Below are 19,601 nucleotides of genomic sequence, written 5' to 3' on the forward strand. Positions count from 1 at the left end.
GGCAGCAATAAAAGAAATGAGGATTACAGGAAGAGATGAGAAATAATTGCGATTAAGTGATGAAGATAGAAGATGAGGAGCACCCAGTGAGACTGGTGGCATTTTATACTTGCTTTGGAGATACAGAAGTTACTCGCAACTGAAGGCAGATCCGCAGATATGTCCAACTGACGCATAACATTTATTGACCAGTTACTTACGTGAGAATTTCACATCATGTTATGCATACCAATGGAGGGCTCTCTCTCTGGTAACTCTGAAAAGGACAGTAAACCGAGAAAACGAATAGAATACTTCGCGTTTGAGAAAATAAATGTTAAACACTTCACATGGTTTTGTTGAGGCAGACAAAGCGAAGTGATAGTCAAAGACGCTTGCTGCCTACAACAACATAATTTATTATTTATTTAATCACCAAATTATTCCAACCTCACACAACATAAACTCCCTACACACATAGCTAGTGCTAATCACATATACACAAATCAAACCCACATGCACAAGGTTAGATTAGCAGTCTTCTTCTCCTTTGCTGTTTTCATAGACTCTCTGTCTCACAAATTGCCCACGAACTCGAGGTCGCTGCTCTGCTAGCCTCTTCCGACTTTGATATCGAACCTGCAAACAGACCACATAAAATTCCCAACTCAGCACATTTCTTCCAAAGAATTTTGACGATGATAAACTAGTAGAGTTAATGAAATTAATATATAATAACAAGTACAAGATCAGTAGGTTTGAAGACAAAAGACAGCCAAGCTTCCCCAGTTTTGGGAACATGATTTAGCATATTACAAGCATAGCAAACGGTTCATTAAGTAACTTCACCAAGGATAGACATAAGTGACTCGGTATGACATGTCTTACATAATCACCAAGCTTTTCACCCTATTAAGCTCTTGTTTCTTATTCAACAAATACGTATACGAACATAAGTACATTGACACGGATATGTGTGTCCGTATCGGCAAAATATAAAAAACTGGGGTATATTAGATACAATAAGTGTCACACGTGGATATGTATCTGATGCGATTATTTTTTAAATATGGTGTCCACATAACATAGATATGCGTATGGAATAAAAATACTCCTGTACACCCACAACCTACAGTTTTAAATAGTGGGAATGCACAGTGGCAGAATGCTAATATGTTATTACCTCAATGAAACTAGACAGGAAGACCATAGTCATTCTTTAAGCTATATCACAAACAAGATATACTAAGGAAAAGCTTTACCTTCCTTTCAAAGCATCTCTCCTTCCTCTTCTGCCGAAATTTCGTCAAGGCAGCCATTCTTTGTGCTGATCGGTTTTGATCCACTCCACTCCCGCTGCCACCAACTCCACTCTTTTCAGCTACCCCATTGTCACTTTCAATGTTCATCCCTCCAGCATTTAGATCTTTGCTGCTACCATTCTGCCCATTGCTGCCATGCCTGCTCCCTGAAGCACTGCCATTTAAGCTGTAATTTCCTGTGTTGTCTTCAATAGGTCCACCCACCATGTTGGATGACCCACATTGCAGTGCATTTCCTGGCATGCTCAATGATAAGTCTCCATTATTCGATGATCCTTGCTGTTGCTGCAGGCTGTGTACATGGTGGTGGTGGTGGTGGTAGTAGTGGTGATGGTGCTGGAGTTGGACTTGCTGATGGGCACCTCTTGGTTGTGCAACCGTTGTATTTGCATTTGTCTTTTGGGGAGTAACTTGCAGAGGTGGGCATACACAAGTGTTCTGCAAAGGTTCAAAAGCGGAAGGGTACAGAGATCTTTCTTTTGAAGTGGATGCTGATTTCTCAGGAAAAGCTACTGGATCACTGAAAACATTTTTATTGGTGGAGCCCATGTCGTTGTTGTTACTATTCTCATTGGAATGTTGACTGTACATTGAGTCAGTCTTCACTAGCTCCGAATTATTATTAAGGGGTGAACAACTTCCAACAATTCCAGTTGGAGCTTGGTTAGCATTATAAGCAGTGTTGTACCTGCACAGCGACAAAGATTTTCTAAACTTGCAAAAGGAAAATGCACTTGAAGTTGCAAAAGGGAAAAGGCTCTAAAAAATTTCCTCCATACCTTGAAAAGGCAGAGAGGTCTGAATGTCTCAAAATTTTACGGTCATCATGAGCAGTGGTACCATCATCTCCGAATCCTCTCAGCCTTTTTAAACTCCGCTCAACAGATGGTAACTCATTAGCATCAGAAGTGGGCTTATCTATAATTTCGGGTACCTTGGAGTGACTAGCTGGAGTCTCACGGAATCTGGTTTCTACTCGAGGAAGAAAACAGGTATCCAAACATGTTGTTTCTGCGGCTTGGGCCCTTAGCTTGCCCCTAGCAGTTACACCATCTGATTCCACTGGTCCCTTATCTAATGGTTCAATTTCTGCTTGAGGCCCTAATTCAGGCATCTTGTTTTTGTTTGAGCCTACTAGGTTGGTGCAAATATTCTCACTTTGATATTCATGTTGCAACTCTGCATTTCTGGATACACCTATCTCCAAGTCCTTGCCCATTGCGACATTTTCTGAAAAATGAAGATGTTGGAACGGAAAAGTAAAAGCAAATTAGAGCAAACAGAGTAAAGTAAAGATATTATCAAGACATACCCAAAAGCTTTTCATCATGGTGTGAACACTCCTTTTTTTCACCAATAGGCACCCACTCCCTGCTGAATGATTCAGATTTTGGATGAATAACCTGCGTGCAGGTGCTTTCAGCCAATTGATCCCATGGTGACAGAAGCTGAGGGCTGTAACCTTCTACTGTCCTTCTTGTCCATGAGCTCTGAAACAAGATACAAATTTATTGTAATTATCTATTGTTAATTATATGAGTTGTAATTTATTGTAATTATCTATTGTGTTTCTTTTGCTTTTGTTTCAAGTTTCCAAGTTCCTGAAAACCATGAGTGACCTATTAGCTCTCATCCCAAAAAATATCATCTCCTAATCATATCTCCAAGTTTAGACCTATTAGCCTATCTAATTCCATCTATAAAATTATTTCAAATTTTTTGGCAAATAGGCTAAAAACCCATTTGCATAAAAAATTATTTCTCTTTTTCAAGGTGCTTTTATAAAAGGAACATTGAAAATAATGTTGGTTTAGCAGGTGAAGTGTTCCATAACATGAAGAGGATGCACAAGCATAAACAAGGCTAGATGGCTCTTAACAGTGATGGCCAAGGCCTATGATAGAGTGGAGTGGGCTTTTTCGAGTGCTATTTTTGAAAAACTTGGTTTTAGTACGACATGGATTTATTTCATAAATAAGTGGTGTCCTTTAGAGTCTTGCTTAATGGTGCTCCTCTTGATCATATTTAGAGTTCTGCTTAATGGGTGCTCCTCTTAAAGCTTTTGCAATATATCGATCTTAACTATTTATATATTTTATTTTCAACAAAAGCAAAACATCTATTTACTAATGAAATTTTTATTTAAATAACCGCTACATAACAAGTAACAGCTAACACCAAACGATATTAACGCTAGATAAGAAATCTCTTTAGCTAGCATAATTACATAAATAAGATATATAGATGCATATATGCAACTTAATTAAGAAAGAAAAGTACATGCAAGCTATTTATTAACTGAGCAAATATCAATAAATTATAAATCAATTATATCTATTCATACATATATCAATATATGGAGAGGGATCCATAAACAACACTTTTAACACTTTTTATACAACAATTCATATAACGCCCCTTTACAACTTGAACTAAGGGCTGATTTCTTGTGGGTATGATCTTACTGCTATAAAGATAATATCCACACATTTTCAAATCATTTTGAGATCTCTACCCTTTAGAGAAGTTGTTTTAAAATTTGAGTTTATTTCGACAGTTAGGATTTGAAATTTTGTAACCCTTTTTAACATATTTAGAAATTTCCAAATGAGTCCATTTTTTGTAGGGATGTTCTCTATAGTGAGAAAGTGAGATCCACAAAAAATCAAGTCTTAAATAAATTTGTAGAGGGAGATGGAGTTCATTGTATTAACGGTTGTATAAAAAGTGTTGTACATTGATCCTGCCCCTATATAATTTAATACAACAGTTTATACAATACCCTTTCATAAATTGAACTAAGGGCTAATACTTTGTGGGTATGATCTTACCACTATGGGGATCATATCCACACAATTTCATATCATTCCAAAATCTCCCCTTTCAAAACTTGATTTGATAATGTGATTTATTTGAATGACAAGGATTTAAAATTTTGCAACCATTTTTTGACATCTTTAGAAATTTCCTTATTAGCCTATTTTTTGCAAAGATATTCTCCATGGTAAGAAGATGGCATCCAGAAAAAATCAAGTCATAAGTAAATTTGTAGAGCGAGATGGAGACCATTGTATAAATTGTTGTATAAAAAGTGTTGTATATTGATCCTGGCCCATATATATATGGGCTACCTTTGATATTTTATTTTGACACCGTATTTTGACATCCAAAACCTAAAAGTGGACTTGAACATTGAACTAAGGGATTTTTAGCAAAGAAGATCTCCCTACCATGGATAGCATCTCGACCAAAACTAGTCTCAATTGGATATGTCCTTATCAAAATGAGTGCTAAAATTATGGACCATTGGATAAATATTGAACTTGAACACAACTCTTGACAAGGTTGAGCGTGTTCAAATGTGCTGATATTTTGTAGAGATAATCTCCAATTGTACGTTGTATGGAGAACATATTTCCAGAAAATCAACTCTTAGTTCATTCTGTAGGTTGTGGATGTCAAAATAAGATATCAAGGCAGCCTGATATATATAGCGGACCTTCTCAAGTTAAGTGCTTTGATGCTCCTGTTTCCGGTCAACGGTCTGGTGATGATAAAGACGACCCACAATATTGCTTTTTTGAGGAAAATCCACAAGAATAAGTTTATGTCAATCATATACAGCACTAAGGGGCCTTTGACAGCCATTGTTATAATCTATTTTATGAGCAACCATTATTATAATCTATTTTATGACAATTTTATGACAAATGAACTATTATGGTACCCGTAATTGATTTTGGTAAAAAAAAAACTTGTTTGGTAAAGATGTTTAAAAACCATTCCCTCACTCTCAAAATTGAGATAATCCATTAAAACATTTTATAAAATAGCTTATAGAATGAGAAACAAAAATTATGGAGCTTTCCACTTGAAATGAGTTATCTTTTTTTTTTTTTTGGTAATTTTCTCCTTCCATTTTTGTGTTGGTCATTAAATAAAAAATTGATGTATTTGGCTGTATGGTATCACTTTTTCCATAAATGTTTATGTCAAAATCATTTATGTTAAAACTGATTTTAAAAACATAATCAATTCTACTTATAATGGTTTCCATAATCAATTCTACTTATAATGATTTTAACTCATACAACACAATTGAACTAACAGTAATCAACAAACAAAGTGATCAGGAAAACTAAGATAGTAATCAACAAACATAAATTGATCAAGCACATTTTAGAACTAGCAACACGTGTTGTGAACTGATATAAGCTTTATACCCACATAGGTTAAGCCAATGCGAATAAAAGAAAAGGTTTGTAATCTAATACCTGAGTGCCACTTCCATTGTCACTTCCATCCCTGACATTCAAGCCAACACTACCATCATCATCCTCATCGTTGCTACCAGTACTGTTGTCAGACTCGTCCATACTTTTTGACTTCACAGATTTGCGTGCCTGTATACCGCTTTCACTTCCACTACCACTAGACTGCGACTGCGAGGAGGAGTGATGTTAACTCAAGCTTTAAGACAAGGAAGGGAACATCAACTTCGGTCACAAATACTAGGTATTAGAAATATAAAATGATGATAAGACAAATAATATAGGTAAACAGATATGGTTCTGTTAGCTAAACATATATGGTTTTGTCAATAGATGTGACATTAATTCTGCATATCGAAACTAGTGTACTTTCTAAAATTAAACAAGGTCTGGTTTTGTATTCCCATTTGCATGGGTATGACTACTGCAGTATTGACCTGAATCCAAATGTCAACATTTAACTCATAATTAATCAGTTAAAAGTAACGTGAAAAGGAAAACATAGCAACTCACGCTGTGACATCTCCTCCATACATGCTGCCAAAGATTTTTGAGCTCGTTCTTTCGAATAGGCTTCACTAGAAAGTCAACTGCACCCTTTGACAAACACTTGAACACAATACCCATGGAATCATGGGATGACATCACTGCACACAAAGCTCATCGGGTGTAGCAATTAAAAGCATCAATTTTCCAAAACAACATTGAAAAAACTAAATCTTACTTTATCAATAGAAACAGTAATGAGAGGGTACATGATAAATACTTACTAATCACAGGAACATTTTTGCAAGTTTTGTGGTTCATTATCTTGCATAGAAGACCGATTCCAGATAGACAAGGCATTACCACTTCAGTTAAGATGAGATCTATGTCATTGGTCAGTTCTTGTAGGATTTTCCAAGCATGCAGACCATTTGAAACAGCAACAACTGTAAAGGCACAATAACAAAAATTGAGGGTAAATGGTGAACTCTATAAGTGTTGCACATGCACTAAGTATCAATTACTGGCTTATGGCGCAGAAATTCTACCATCATGAAGATTTAAGACATTATTACTTTTGAGCTCCTCCTCTTCCTGCTTCTCCTTCTTCTGTAAACTCATCTAATTTTCTTACCTTATTAATTTCTCTAATTGAAATCTCTCAAAATCATGCTACCAAAATCCTTCCCCATTTCAAGTTTTTCACCTCGTTTTACACCTCCATTTGGGTTAAGGATCGTTTAACTTTTCACACTTTGGCTATGCCAGCTCCAAGCTTAAAAAGGTGGAGATTTAAACACACTAGTTCTACCATTACCTACTTTTTCTACCTGCTAATTGATGATTGTTGATTTGCATTGAGATACATGTCCGCGTGTATTCCAATGCAAACATGAAAGTCAATGCTATCTAAGTAGTTAGTAAAAATAATAGGTAGGTGTAGAAGTGATGTAAATTATGACACCAACAGCTTCACTTAATTTAGCATGATAGAGTTGGTTATTGTTATTGGATTTTTTATATAGACCATACAAACAAATGAAGCTGAAATTCATACTGGAATGTGGAATGAACACACCATAACTTCTTCAGAATAAGCCAGAGAAGGGTTTATTAAAGTGCAACGTCTCTAAATCAAGAAAGATTTTGGGCATAAGGGAAAAAACTGAATTGTTTGTAATGCACACATATCAATTGGTTAATTTTAAGGAAGGGAGCAAAAAAAATATTGCGGAAAAACACAATTTGTTTCAACTCAAATGGGGTTTATTGGGTTGTGCCTTACTGTGCCTAATCCTCAAAGCTTATCTAGGGTCATGCACTAAGCATCTAGGGACCTCCCTAAGCCTATTTCCACCACCAAGCCTCTAGGGAACCTAACTCAGAAGGATATGTGGTCAGGCTCGACTGAAGCCAGTATCTAAGTTCATTTCATGTCCACCTTTAGTAGTAGTAGTAGTAGTAGTAATAACGGTGACAGTAACAGTAATCATAATAGTATTAGCAATAGTAATAATTAATTTCCTCAGAGGTTGAACGACAGCCCCAAAGATAGTTTATTGAAATGGAAGCCAAATCAATACGAAGTCCTTGTTTTCAGTCTGGAAATGCAGAATTTCAATCAACTTTGAGAACAAATTACCTGACTTAAATGTATGAAAGAAGGCCGTCAGAATGCAGATTAGGTTCACTAAACAGGATTCTAAAGCTCATATGCATGATGAACCCTTGCCTGAAATTTCAGTATTAGATTTTAACCAACCCCTCAGCTCAAATCATATTACTGGGTACCAACTGAGCCTAACATCATCAAGCTCAACACGGATGGAACGGCCTTTGGCAACCCAGGAGGCCAGGACCCTCAAGCATTTTAACAGCAACCTATGTGGACCCATATATATAGATGGGTACACTAGGCTCGATCCTTCGGACTGTAATTAAGATGGGGCTGTTATTATCACCTTCTCACACAATGTTTTTGCTTTCTTTGTTTTAATGAAATTTTTACTTACCTAGCTAAAAAGGAGGAGGGACAGGGATATATTGAGCTTCCACATATAAAATACGATTCAAAAGAATGGAACGTTACTTGCATGATATAGTACGCATCAGTATCACCAAAACACCAAATCAGTATCCAAAGACAAGAAGAAAACTTAAAGATGAGTTCATGCTGATCAAACAATATTCTTGCCTAGAAAAAGCATACAGATGTAGTGACCATATCATCCACCATCCAAAAGCCCGAAAAATAATATAAACATTCCATATTAAGCAATTTCCATCACTAAGAGACTAACAAACCTTGATAACTGCAATTACGAAGCAATGCACTGACTACATGGCGTGTAGAATCATCATTTTCCACGAGTAGAACTTTGAGTGACCTACGAGGAAGAAACCTTTCCCAGTGAACCAGCGAAGCAGAAGGCTGTTGCTGCTGTATCTGAAAACCACCAGTCTGAGGCTGGAGGGCCACGTTTACACCTCGAGCAACCTCATTAATCTTAGACTCATCCTCTTCTGACAGACCCTGACCCTGACCCTCACGAACAACTCCATACCATTCCGCTCTATTACCACCACCACGAGTGTTCACTGGAACACTCCCCATCAACCAGATTCAAAAAGACCGATTATGAGGAAAGCACTCGACTGTGTAAAAATATCCAAACTAGAAACAAACTTGCACATCCCAATGTCTTCTTATTCTAATTCTCAAAACTATCTAGCCTAATATAACAATCGTCAGAGAAGAAACCGAGATCCAAAATCCAACGCATACAAATTATCTCTAATCCTAACCATCTTACCCTGCCACAAACAAACATAGAAACTATCAAGAAAACCTACCAAATAATAAATAAATAAAGTAAACAAGGAAAGAAAGAAAGATATACCTTATAACCACCATTTATTGCAAACAAAGCAGCCATATTTAAATTGTTATTATTTTCAGACCATATTATTTTGTTTTGTTTATAAAATAAAATGTTAGGCAGAGAAGGAAAAAGCTTGACTGTTCGACACAAGGAAGAAAAAGTATATTCTATCTATCTCTGGTTGTTTAGATTTTTTTTGTTTTTTTTTTAAAGCGAACGTGGATGAGGTGGACAAAATGGAGGTCTGGAGTGATTCGAGATATCCACGTGTGGTTCAAGTCTTATGTGGACCAAATCTAAAGCGGGCTGCTGAGAAGCTCGTACTGTATCTAAATACTCATCTTCAGAATACCCCTTTCTTTTTTCTTTTAAGACTGAGTGTGACTACCATTTAGCCCTTACACGTGGCCAAAGCAGGAACTCTATCGCTACATGTGTCAAGTAGGGGCCGGTCTCAGACTCCATTCTACAAAAGAGTTGTTTCCCGACAATAATTAACTAGAGTCAATTTTGAGAATTGTTCAATGCAAACTCAACACGCCTCCGGCACAACCTTAGTGAAGCATTCAAATAAGAGCATGTCTTCAGTGCGCAGGTCGCATGGTGCGCAGGTAATTATGGGCCTTTAGATCAGTACTTTTGCCATACACGCACTCTTAGTATGAGTGGCCGAGATGTAATGGCGCACTATACATCTCGCGCACCATAGATTTAGCCTTCAAATAAAGTATAAAAAAAATATGAAGCATTCAAAATCACCACCGTCCTCTCTTCTCTATTACGAGACTTCAGACATCTTAGCACCATACAACATAATAATATAGAAGCACATCCAATTCAAAAAGCAACTAATCAATTCAATAGATTAAAGCATTATTGATTGATTAATCACCAAAAAAAATAGTAATATATTTCAAATTTACATCAAAATTTCACGAGAAAATTTTCTCTGAAGTGGACAGACCATAAATTAAAAAAAAAAAAAAAATCAGTAAGGTAGTATTCTGGTCTCTAAACCAATGTTTCTCGATTAGAAGATGTTTCTCGATTAGAAGTGGGGGTGTATTATAGCCCTTAGATAGGAGCTCGTCAATGATCTTGTTGTAGTATTGGATCCCCTATTTGTTGACTCCACCACTCAGCTTTCCATCTAAAAAATAGTTTGTTTTTTTTTTTTTTTTTTTTAGGGGTTGGAACTAGGGGTTTAAGACCCAACCTTTTATTAATGGCAACTTCTAAAGTACATCTTTTCTTCTTTATCCCCTTTGATCAGTTCACTAATTTTTTAATCCATCGGGGGGATAAAGTACATACATTGGTTACACCATACGATACTATGAGTACTGCAAGTACTACACAATCTAGATAAGTAATCTACTACTTGATTGCCTTCCCTAAACACATGGAGGAATTTAACTTCTTCAAATTTTCCTCGTTCAACCCCAATCTGAGCCACTAGGTTTCTGCAGTACCACAGTGCTTCTTTCTTTTTGCTCAGTATCTGGACTAGTCTCAGTGAGTCCGACTGCGCTTGCACTTTCTCTATATGCATAGCTACCACACCTTCTAAAAAATAGTTGATATCAGTAAAACATAAAAATAAAAGTGTAAAAGAAATGGAGGTGTGACACAGACCAACCATTCCAACAATAATTATTGCTTAAGAATAAACACAGATTAGAAACCTTAAACATTTAAGGAAAAATCCGAAAACTATGAATCAATTACAACTAACAAAGAATTAAAGAAACAATTTTACTTGATCTAACAAATTTAAATAGTAATATGGAATTCAGGGATAATTTTAGCTTAGTTTAGTTTTAATGGTGGCAACTTGAGGGAGATTTGGTATTCAGGGGTAAAATAGTATTTTTATATCAAATTAGGAAAAAAAATGGAAAAAACACAATTGAAGGATCGGATTATACAATACTAGGGCTGTCAATGGATCAGTTTGGGTCGGGTTCTGAAAAATCCGAACCTGAATGAATAAGAAAGTTAGGAACCCGAAATCGAACCCAACCGATAAGAAAGTTGGGAACCCGAAATCAAACCGATAAGAAATATTGCAAACCGAACCCGAACTGAAAACTATAAAATCAATTAAATCTTAAATTAAATATATTAATTTCAACCACACAATTGATAAACATATACAAAATTAATCATAAATATTACTAAAATGTCATCTTATCGGTTCGGTGGAGGACAAACCCGAAACCAAACTAATATCTTATCGGTTCGGTTCGGTTTTGGGTCGGTGGAAAGTAAATCAAATTACTAAAACCCAAACCGTTTTTCTATCGATTTGGTTCGGGTCGGTTATCGGGTTATCGAAACCCATTGACAGCCCTACAGAGGACAACAAGGGAGTACTGGTACTGAAGGAAGGGGCTATCATTAGTACCCCTAGGGAGTATAATGTGGATGAAGTTGAAGCAATGGTGGCAAACAAATTTGGGGTTGACTCCATTGAGAAACTCCTCAATAAGAGGATGATGTGGATACATGAAGATTTACTCTAAGGTGAGGATGCTGAAGGGAGTAATGATATTGCAAATGTTCAGGCAAGTGAAGAACCATCACTAGAAATTACCCAGAACATTCGTTCTGTGGTAGGAAAAGGAGGTGGAACTGAGAAGAATACAAATTTTAGATCCAATATTTTAGGATCAGATGGAAACCAATAAAAGTCTTCATGGGCTGAGGTGATGGGACGCAATTCAGTAGGGAAGAAGAACTTATTCTACATAGAACCAACAATGGTGGAAGGGAAACCAGTAGTGCATGTTAAATCTGACCAGTTTGAGAATTTCGTAAGGAAGAAATACGAAAAACTTCTTGTTGGAAGTTTCATTGGGAAGAAGCCTGGATTTCTGTATGTGTGTGATGTAGTTACCTAAACATGGAAGTTAAGCTCAAGAATAAGTTTGCAATGAAAACTTATGGGGATACTATGTTCACGTTTGAATTCCAATCTGATGAAGATAGAGATACTGTCCGGGATATGGGAAGCTTTCTTATAGCAAGTCAGTTGTTTGTTGTGCGTCCATGGAAACTTTTTGTGGAAGCAGAATTGAAGGAACTGAAGACCATACCAATATGGATTATCATGAAAAACTTTCCATTGGAGATGTGGGATTCAAGGGGGTTTAGTCAGGTGGCGAGTGCCATAGGGATACCAATGTTTATAGACAAGCTAACAGAAGAGATGACAAGAACCACATACGCAAGAATCTGTGTGGATGTGGATGTGGATTGCAAATTTCAGAAAGAAGTACCAATGGTGGTTGATGAAGTGAGAGCTTTCAGCATATCACTCGAGTATAACTGGAAACCCCCATTGTGTACAAGCTACAGAGTATTTGGTCACACAAATACCAAATGCCCTAAGAACATTGATATAGAGAAGGAAACTGCGAAGGTATGGCTAAAGAAAGGGAATGAACAATAGAGTGTAGTGCAAGATAACACAAAGAATACTGAAATACAGAAAGGTGAGCAAGAAGTAGAGGCTAGAAATGCTGAGAATAAAGGATGGCAATCCCCAACAAGAAGTCACATGGTGAAAGCTAGAACTGAACGCAGAATGCCAAGTAAAGAGAAACAAGTAGCAGTGAATGGGGAAAAGAATAAGAGCAAATAGAAGGAAACATCAGATGGGAATGATGGAGGTCAGAAACCGATACAAGAGGGAAGTAATAGTGAACAGAAAGAAAGACCAACAAGGGGACTTACAGGGAAAGAACCAAGAGTGCAAGGAAGTAAACAAGGATCTGAAAAACAATTGGTGAGTAAGAATCAAGCAAGTGGGGCAGGGATTTCACAGATAGTGGAAAGTAAGGACCAACCAAGGTACAATAATGCAAAACCAAATCGACCTAAATGATAAATACAGCCTGTTGGAATATTAGGGGTCTTAATATGGGGTTTAAGCAGTTAGAAGTAAAAGATATGATTAGGAAATATGACATTAGTGTGTGTGGAATTCTAGACACAAAGGTGAAGCAAGAAAACATGGAGGGAGTGAAAAACAAAGTGCGTCCAGGATGGGAAGTTATAGAGAACTACCAGTTTAGGGATGATGGAAGAATATGGGTATGTTTTGACCCCAATGATATGCACATTGATTCAAATCAAAAGAGACTTGCAGTACATTAGTGTTGATTTTGCCCTAGTGAATGGGGAGACCTTTGTACTAACTGTACTGTATGCAAGTACAAAAAACACAATACGAAGGAGGGTTTGGAATTAGATTATAGACATGTCTAATAGAATAATACAAGTCCCATGGATGGTGATAGGAGATTTCAATTCTATTTTGAATTCTCAAGAGAAGGTGGGAGGGTTGACATTGAAGCCATGTAACTTTAGTGACCTATTGGAGTGAACATCTCTTGCAGAGCTGATGGACTTGAGGTATAAGGGAAACTTCCTCACATAGAATAACAAACAAGATAAAAGAGTATGGTGCAAACTTGATCGGGTAATGGTGAATGTAGAATGGGTGGATGAGCATAATGACCTTGAGGCAGAGTTTTTGAGTCCTGGGGCAGTGTCGGACCATTCAGCTATGGTAGTATACTCATTGGCACAGAAACACAAGAAGAAGAGATCGTTTAGATACTTCAACTTTTGGTCCAAAGAGGAAGGTTATATGGAGCTGATACAAAAGATATTGGAATGTCAAGTGGTTGGGAATCCAATGTATGTACGGAAACTGAAACTGAAACATATTAAAATAGTATTGATAGAGTGGAATAGAGAAAGAGTGGGGAATGTTACAATCAGACTTGAGAAGGAGAAACCTAGGATGAAAGAAGTACAAGAAAAATTACAACAATAACCACTGAATCCAGCACTTATGAAAAAAGAAAGGGAAGCTATAACTAGGTTTGTAAGAGCATCACTAAATGAGGAGTCAGTGAATAAGCAGAAGTCTGGAGATCAAGTTATAACAGTAGGGGATGACAATACAACATACTTCTTCAATTCTACCAAAACAAGAAGAATGATGAATAAGATCACTTGCTTGAGGGATGGGAACAATAAGGTTATAGAAGATACAGATGACATTGGGAGAGAATGTGTATATACAAGAGTCTGTATAGCCCTATGAACCTTCAAAAGGTAGATTTCTCTGCTGTGAGGGATATACAGCCGAGCCACTAGCTGAGTTATAATATGAAGATCAAGATACAAAAGGATGTCACAAGAGCTAGAAGAAATAATTTAGGCCCTTTCAAGCATAGACATTGACAAGGCACCTGGAGGGGATGGGTTTGGTTCCCATTTTTTCAAATCAGCATGGAGAATCATTGGCAATGAATTCATCAAAGCCACTAGGAATTTATTTGTCTCGGGGATGCTACTCAAAGAGGTAAATTCAACTTATGTAACTCTGGTTCCTAAAGTACTAAGTCCTACCTCTTTGAGTGACTACATGCCTATATCATGTTGTAGTGTGGTCTACAAGTGCATCATAAAGGTCATGACTACTAGAATGAAGGACATTATGCCAAGGATTGTATCATTAAACCAATCACCTTTCATCTTAGGTAGGAGTATCCAAGACAACATTTTATTATCTCATGAACTGTTGCATAACTACCATCGAGACCATCACCCCTTGATATTCACCTTTTTGCTATATTAGAGATTTGAATCTCTTCTTTGGCCAAAGTGTGAATTCAAAGATATTTTTCCTTATTCACGATCTTCGTGTTCATATTGTTTGGAGTAGGGATTCGAACCAACCTAAATTCTAGGACCACTTACAACTTGGTTTTACTTTTTTTTGGAAACTAGTAAGTAAGTTTAGCTATGATTGTATAAATACTAAATACTTGGTTTCTTTACTACACAAAAATTTAAAACATTAAGTTACATAAACATGCAGCTAAGACAAGATAAAATTTTAATAAAATAAAAGTGGAGAGTTAATTCTCCTTATGTGAAGATAACTTTTGTTATTTGATTTTAGTAAGTGCATCTAATCTTCCTAGAACTTTTAAACAAGTCCTAATAAAAGAAAACTTAATCTATAACATATATGACTCATCTCTAAGCTCATACATGCTAGCATGTAGAACCAAAGCAATGACTTATCTCTAAGCTCATCACTTTGATCTTTAACTAGACACTACACCAACTATCATTTTGGGATAGGATGTAGGTCTAGTTGTTCTTCCTAAACAACTTACTAAACCAAATAACAAAGATTTTCCCTCACATGAGTATTATTAACTCTCTACAAAGGGGAGGTTTAGCTCATGGTCCTTGGGCTAAAAGATAACTAATGTAGAATGTAAAAAGAGTGAGAGAGAACAAAAAGAAAACTAACTATAAAAACTCACTTGCATTTAGATTTTATTTCCACTAGAAGAAAACAAAGTTTCCTCAATTAAAACTATTACAAGCTTTTTTTTCAAAACCAAAAACTAAATAAAAACTAAGGCTAAGGAATTAAAATAATACATGGTAAAGGAAAAGAAGTCAAGGGAGTAAATGGATTGTCCCCCCCTTGTTTTGTTTTCTTCTCCATTTGAGAGAAATCTCATTTCCTCCTACGTTAAACACTAAACCACATTTACTTCATTTTTATCCACCACATTAAAACAAAGTGACACCTTGCCTTTTTTTCACTATTAACACCTAATCTAATTAATTACATGCAAGATGTCAACTTTGCACCAATAATTTGGCATTTTTGTCTTGACATGCTCCATGATTGATGACTCATCAAATCTTGCGGGCCTGCATAGTGGGTCCACGTGCAGTCTAGTGGCGGTCCGGTCTTTTTGTAATTTTATAACTTCCCGCCTATGCGTAGAGTTTATCGCCCTGATTGTCTAAGCAGCTCACTTGTCGCATTCGGAGTCCTGGTTCAAGAGGTAGGAGCTTCGGAAGTTTGATGCTTCTGTGCGGATTTGTTGGGCTTTACATGGCTGATTTGGAAGAATTCATATATAATGCCGTTCCCGTGTTTTTAACGCTTGAGGTTTAACCAATATTTTCATGTTTACTGCGAATACCTGTAAAAGTACGAAAATATATTTATTTCATGATTATTAAACACATAATTAACCAAATTTATATGTCCCAATGGGGTTTCATATTACAGTTTTGGGTGCTTATCACCCCCAAGAATAGCATCAAAGATAGTTTTAAAGGAAGCTTATGACTCAGTGAGATGGGAGTCAATAGAGTTTGCACTAACAAGAGTGGGGTTTCCTCAAAGATTCATTACATGGGTCATGGCTTGTATTCAGACCCCATCTTTTTCTATCATGATTAATGGGGCACCACATGGATATTTCCAAGGCAAAAGAGGGATCAGGCAAGGAGATCCTATGTCCCCATATCTCTTTATGTTAGTAATGGCCTCTTTTCAGACCTCATACTTGATAGTGTAAGAGTTGGTGACTATAAACTACATTATAGATGTCATGATCTTGTGATTACTCACCTATCTTTTGTAGATGATCTTATAGCATTCATGAATGGTGATTTGGATACAACTAAGGCCTTAAGAGACACACTTAATGCCTTCTCATCTTGCTCAGGGCTGGAAGCAAATGTACAAAAAGAGCCAAATATTTTGTGCAGGGATGAATGAGGTGTTGTGTGAGGAAGTCAAAAATGCAAATGAAGTAACTTTATTCATTATATTTTTAAAATTGATGTGGACAGGTTTTCTGTGCGTTCTCACATCAAGGTTCGTGTTTTTTTTTTCTTCTTTGGATTTGTGTGGGTTTCTCATTCTAAGCATGAGGTTGTTCTATAAAGTTGATTTTTTTACCTAGTTTTGCATTAACTCTAGATTGGGTAGAATATAATTTGTGAATATAACTATAGTTTGTGAATGTTTGTTTATATGGTTTGTAAATCAATGATGTTGAAGTTATTAGGTTCTCGGATGATACTGATTTTCGGTCGAAATCATATAGTGGAGTGGAGAATGATAGGGGTGATTTTAATGGAATGAGGGGGAGGTATGAGGAGAAGGGTCGGGTTGTTGAGGATGAAAATGTGGGTGCTGGGAATGTGTATTATTAGGAAAGGGTGATGCCCCAAATTTATCATTCAACTGTGAGGTGATTCGTCCAGCTTCTGCTGAATGTAAATTGGGTGGGTCACAAATGCAACCTGTGATACCTGCAGAAGTAGTCGAATGGCCTAAGATAAAGCTCCTTCCAAGATCAAAGCCACTGGACACTTCGGAGCCACCTATCGTTGATTATAAGCAGGTAATGATACGTTTTTTTGCTAGTTGTTTGAAGTTGGATTTCTAGTTTTATAATCTTAAAGTTGGGTAGTTTGAATTTAAATTTATTGAATGTTTATAACCAACTGCTATCTGCAATCAGAGTACCGACCGCCATCCAATCCCGGTCATGTGGAAATTGTCATTGAGTTGTATGCGAGTGAAACGTCAGTGAAACCAGGATCTGCTGGGAGTGACAAGGGAAAGCAGGCAGTGGAGAAGCCCAGGTTGAATTTAAAGCCACAGTCCCAGCCTCTTGAACAATTAGAAGGAATAGATGAAAGGGAAAGGTTGGTAAATGGTTTCCAAGTTTTTTTTATAGAATTAATTTGCCCCATGATTGATAGAAATTAAATCTTGTAAGAATATACGAGTATAAGAGAGATATTTGGATAATGGAAAGAGGGTAAAGCCCATGTAGTTTTGGAATTGTTTCACCCACTATATGGATTTCATAAATATGAAGTTTATTGGTTGCTTATTGTATAGGATGTTACGGCTATGGCTTCTATAGTGTATGAGCTCACATTTTTACAACGTCTTCCTTTCAGATCATTGTCTTAATTGTCCTCACTAAAAAATGGAAAAATCTAAATACTTTTGTTTGAATAACCTACATCTTGCTTTCTCGTCATCCTTCTGTAGCAACATCAAATACTAACTTTTCCTTCTGTTTTCCCTTGGTACATTATAGAACTATAGAAGTCATCAAGGTTATTTTTTGCTAGGTACCTATATCAAGAATTATTTGGATTTGACTATTTGTCTGTAATGCATCTAAAGTTTGCTTAACAAGAAGAATGGGTCATAGGCAAATGAATACATGCAGTACTTTGCACTCTTGTTTGCTATCTTATGTGTGGTGTGTTGCTTGATACTGCTGCTTGTCTCTCAGGTGTGGATGATATTGTAATCAACAATGTTGATTTGAGCCAACCATGAAACAGGTAAAGAACGCTTTAAATGACTAGTAGGTTACTTTTCTACTAGGACTAAACATAAATTAGAAATATTATAGTATTAGACAAACTGGTACCCCCTTCAAGTTGAATAATCGTTTGCAGGTAGTTTTTTAATATTATGGAATTCTCGAAGTGACGCACTTTTGATATTTGTGATTGTTTGTTTATATAGTTTGAAAATCACTTAGTGTTAGAAGAGTATGGAAGTTTCACATGCATGGTCTGTTTTTCGCTTTTTTGTGAAATGAATTTTTAGCTTAACTTACTTATCTCAAGATTGAGTAAGTTTAACATTTACATCTCAAATTCTTAACAAACAAGTACAGGAAAAAGAATGGGTGTTTATGTAATGATTTTTTTATGTTTTTCGTCAGTTTCAATTGAGTTAATTTTCATAAAATTGTATTGACTTGTCATAATTAAGGAGTGTAATATCTATTGTACTTACCTTCTACTTATGGTTTTCTCTTCCAAAAATTTTGGGCACTCCAAATGAAGAGATATGGGCTGGTGTTTTATCATTACCCGATTACAAAATCTGCTTTTCCCAAACAGCCTTCCAAGGTAAACTATTTAAATTCAGTGTCCTCTCAGAAGTTCGTAGTGAAAACTATATGGTCTGGAGTTTCAAATTATTTAAGCATGTCTGAGGCTCTCTTTTAAATATTTAACCCTGAATGTATATTACTTTAAAAGACTATTCAACTTCAAGAAAGATAGAGATGGCTACTGGAAATGGTTTGCTGGTAACGAGGCATCAGGAGGTGCAGCTAGTGCTGCATCTCTTCTATTTGTCTATCCATTGGATTATGCTCGAACACGTCCAGCCAATGAGACTAAGGCTGTTAAAAAGGGTGGTGAAAGGCAGTTCATCGGTAATCTCAAGTGATTAAAAGGTGATTCTACCAGTCTGTTGTTGCATATGTTTTATTGGATTCTTTTATTTGTTTTCTAATCTTAAGAAAAATATAAAGCAGATCTCTACTTTAAAAGTGAAGTGAATTTGTAAATTAGAAGATTCTAGTAATACTTAAAGTGATAGAAATATTTGTTTAAAATGATTATGTTCTGGATTTGGTTCACAAAAGATGATAGACACATTGGCTCATGCATTTTGAGACCTAGGTGTCTACCCAGCGGGACTGTGATATATGACTTGGCTAATTTAATTTCGTCTAATTTATAGGCATGGTCTCGGTGTAGCCAACCCATAACTTGCAGCACATTCAATAATGACGGTTCAATATTTGCATAAGCGCTATGTCTACCTTTTGTAGGAACCGTTATTTTCATAATCAATATTTCTACAAACCACGCGCAGCGGAATCAATGGGTTCTCACGATTTGGCTAGAGAACATACCTTTTAGATCCGGTTTTGATAACTCTAAGAATCCAAGCTTTATGAATCCGAATCAACAATCAATCCCTTGAT

General features: G+C 36.4%; 1 protein-coding gene across 3 annotated transcripts; it reads right to left on the reverse strand.

The window, feature by feature from the left end:
• Positions 1-269: 269 nt before the first annotated feature.
• Positions 270-9,211, reverse strand: PRR7 (pseudo-response regulator 7). Of its 3 annotated transcripts, none has more exons than XM_086570273.1 (9): positions 8,959-9,211; positions 8,363-8,872; positions 6,343-6,504; positions 6,086-6,219; positions 5,576-5,743; positions 2,614-2,791; positions 2,081-2,531; positions 1,242-1,989; positions 270-618 (listed from the first exon to the last, which is right to left on the reverse strand). In XM_086570273.1, the coding sequence occupies exons 2-9, from the start codon at positions 8,670-8,672 to the stop codon at positions 511-513; spliced, it is 2,259 nt and encodes a 752-aa protein (XP_086426399.1). In that variant the 5' UTR covers positions 8,673-8,872; positions 8,959-9,211; the 3' UTR covers positions 270-510. The 3 variants fall into 3 exon arrangements, with proteins under 3 accessions (XP_086426399.1, XP_086426398.1, XP_086426400.1); XM_086570272.1 differs by having other exon boundaries at positions 6,086-6,231; XM_086570274.1 differs by lacking the exons at positions 8,363-8,872; positions 8,959-9,211 and adding an exon at positions 6,607-6,627 and having other exon boundaries at positions 6,086-6,231.
• Between the last annotated feature and the right edge of the window lie 10,390 nt (positions 9,212-19,601).

Source organism: Coptis chinensis, chromosome 7, assembly GCF_015680905.1.
Source record: "Coptis chinensis isolate HL-2020 chromosome 7, ASM1568090v1, whole genome shotgun sequence".
NCBI classification, from domain to species: domain Eukaryota; kingdom Viridiplantae; phylum Streptophyta; class Magnoliopsida; order Ranunculales; family Ranunculaceae; genus Coptis; species Coptis chinensis.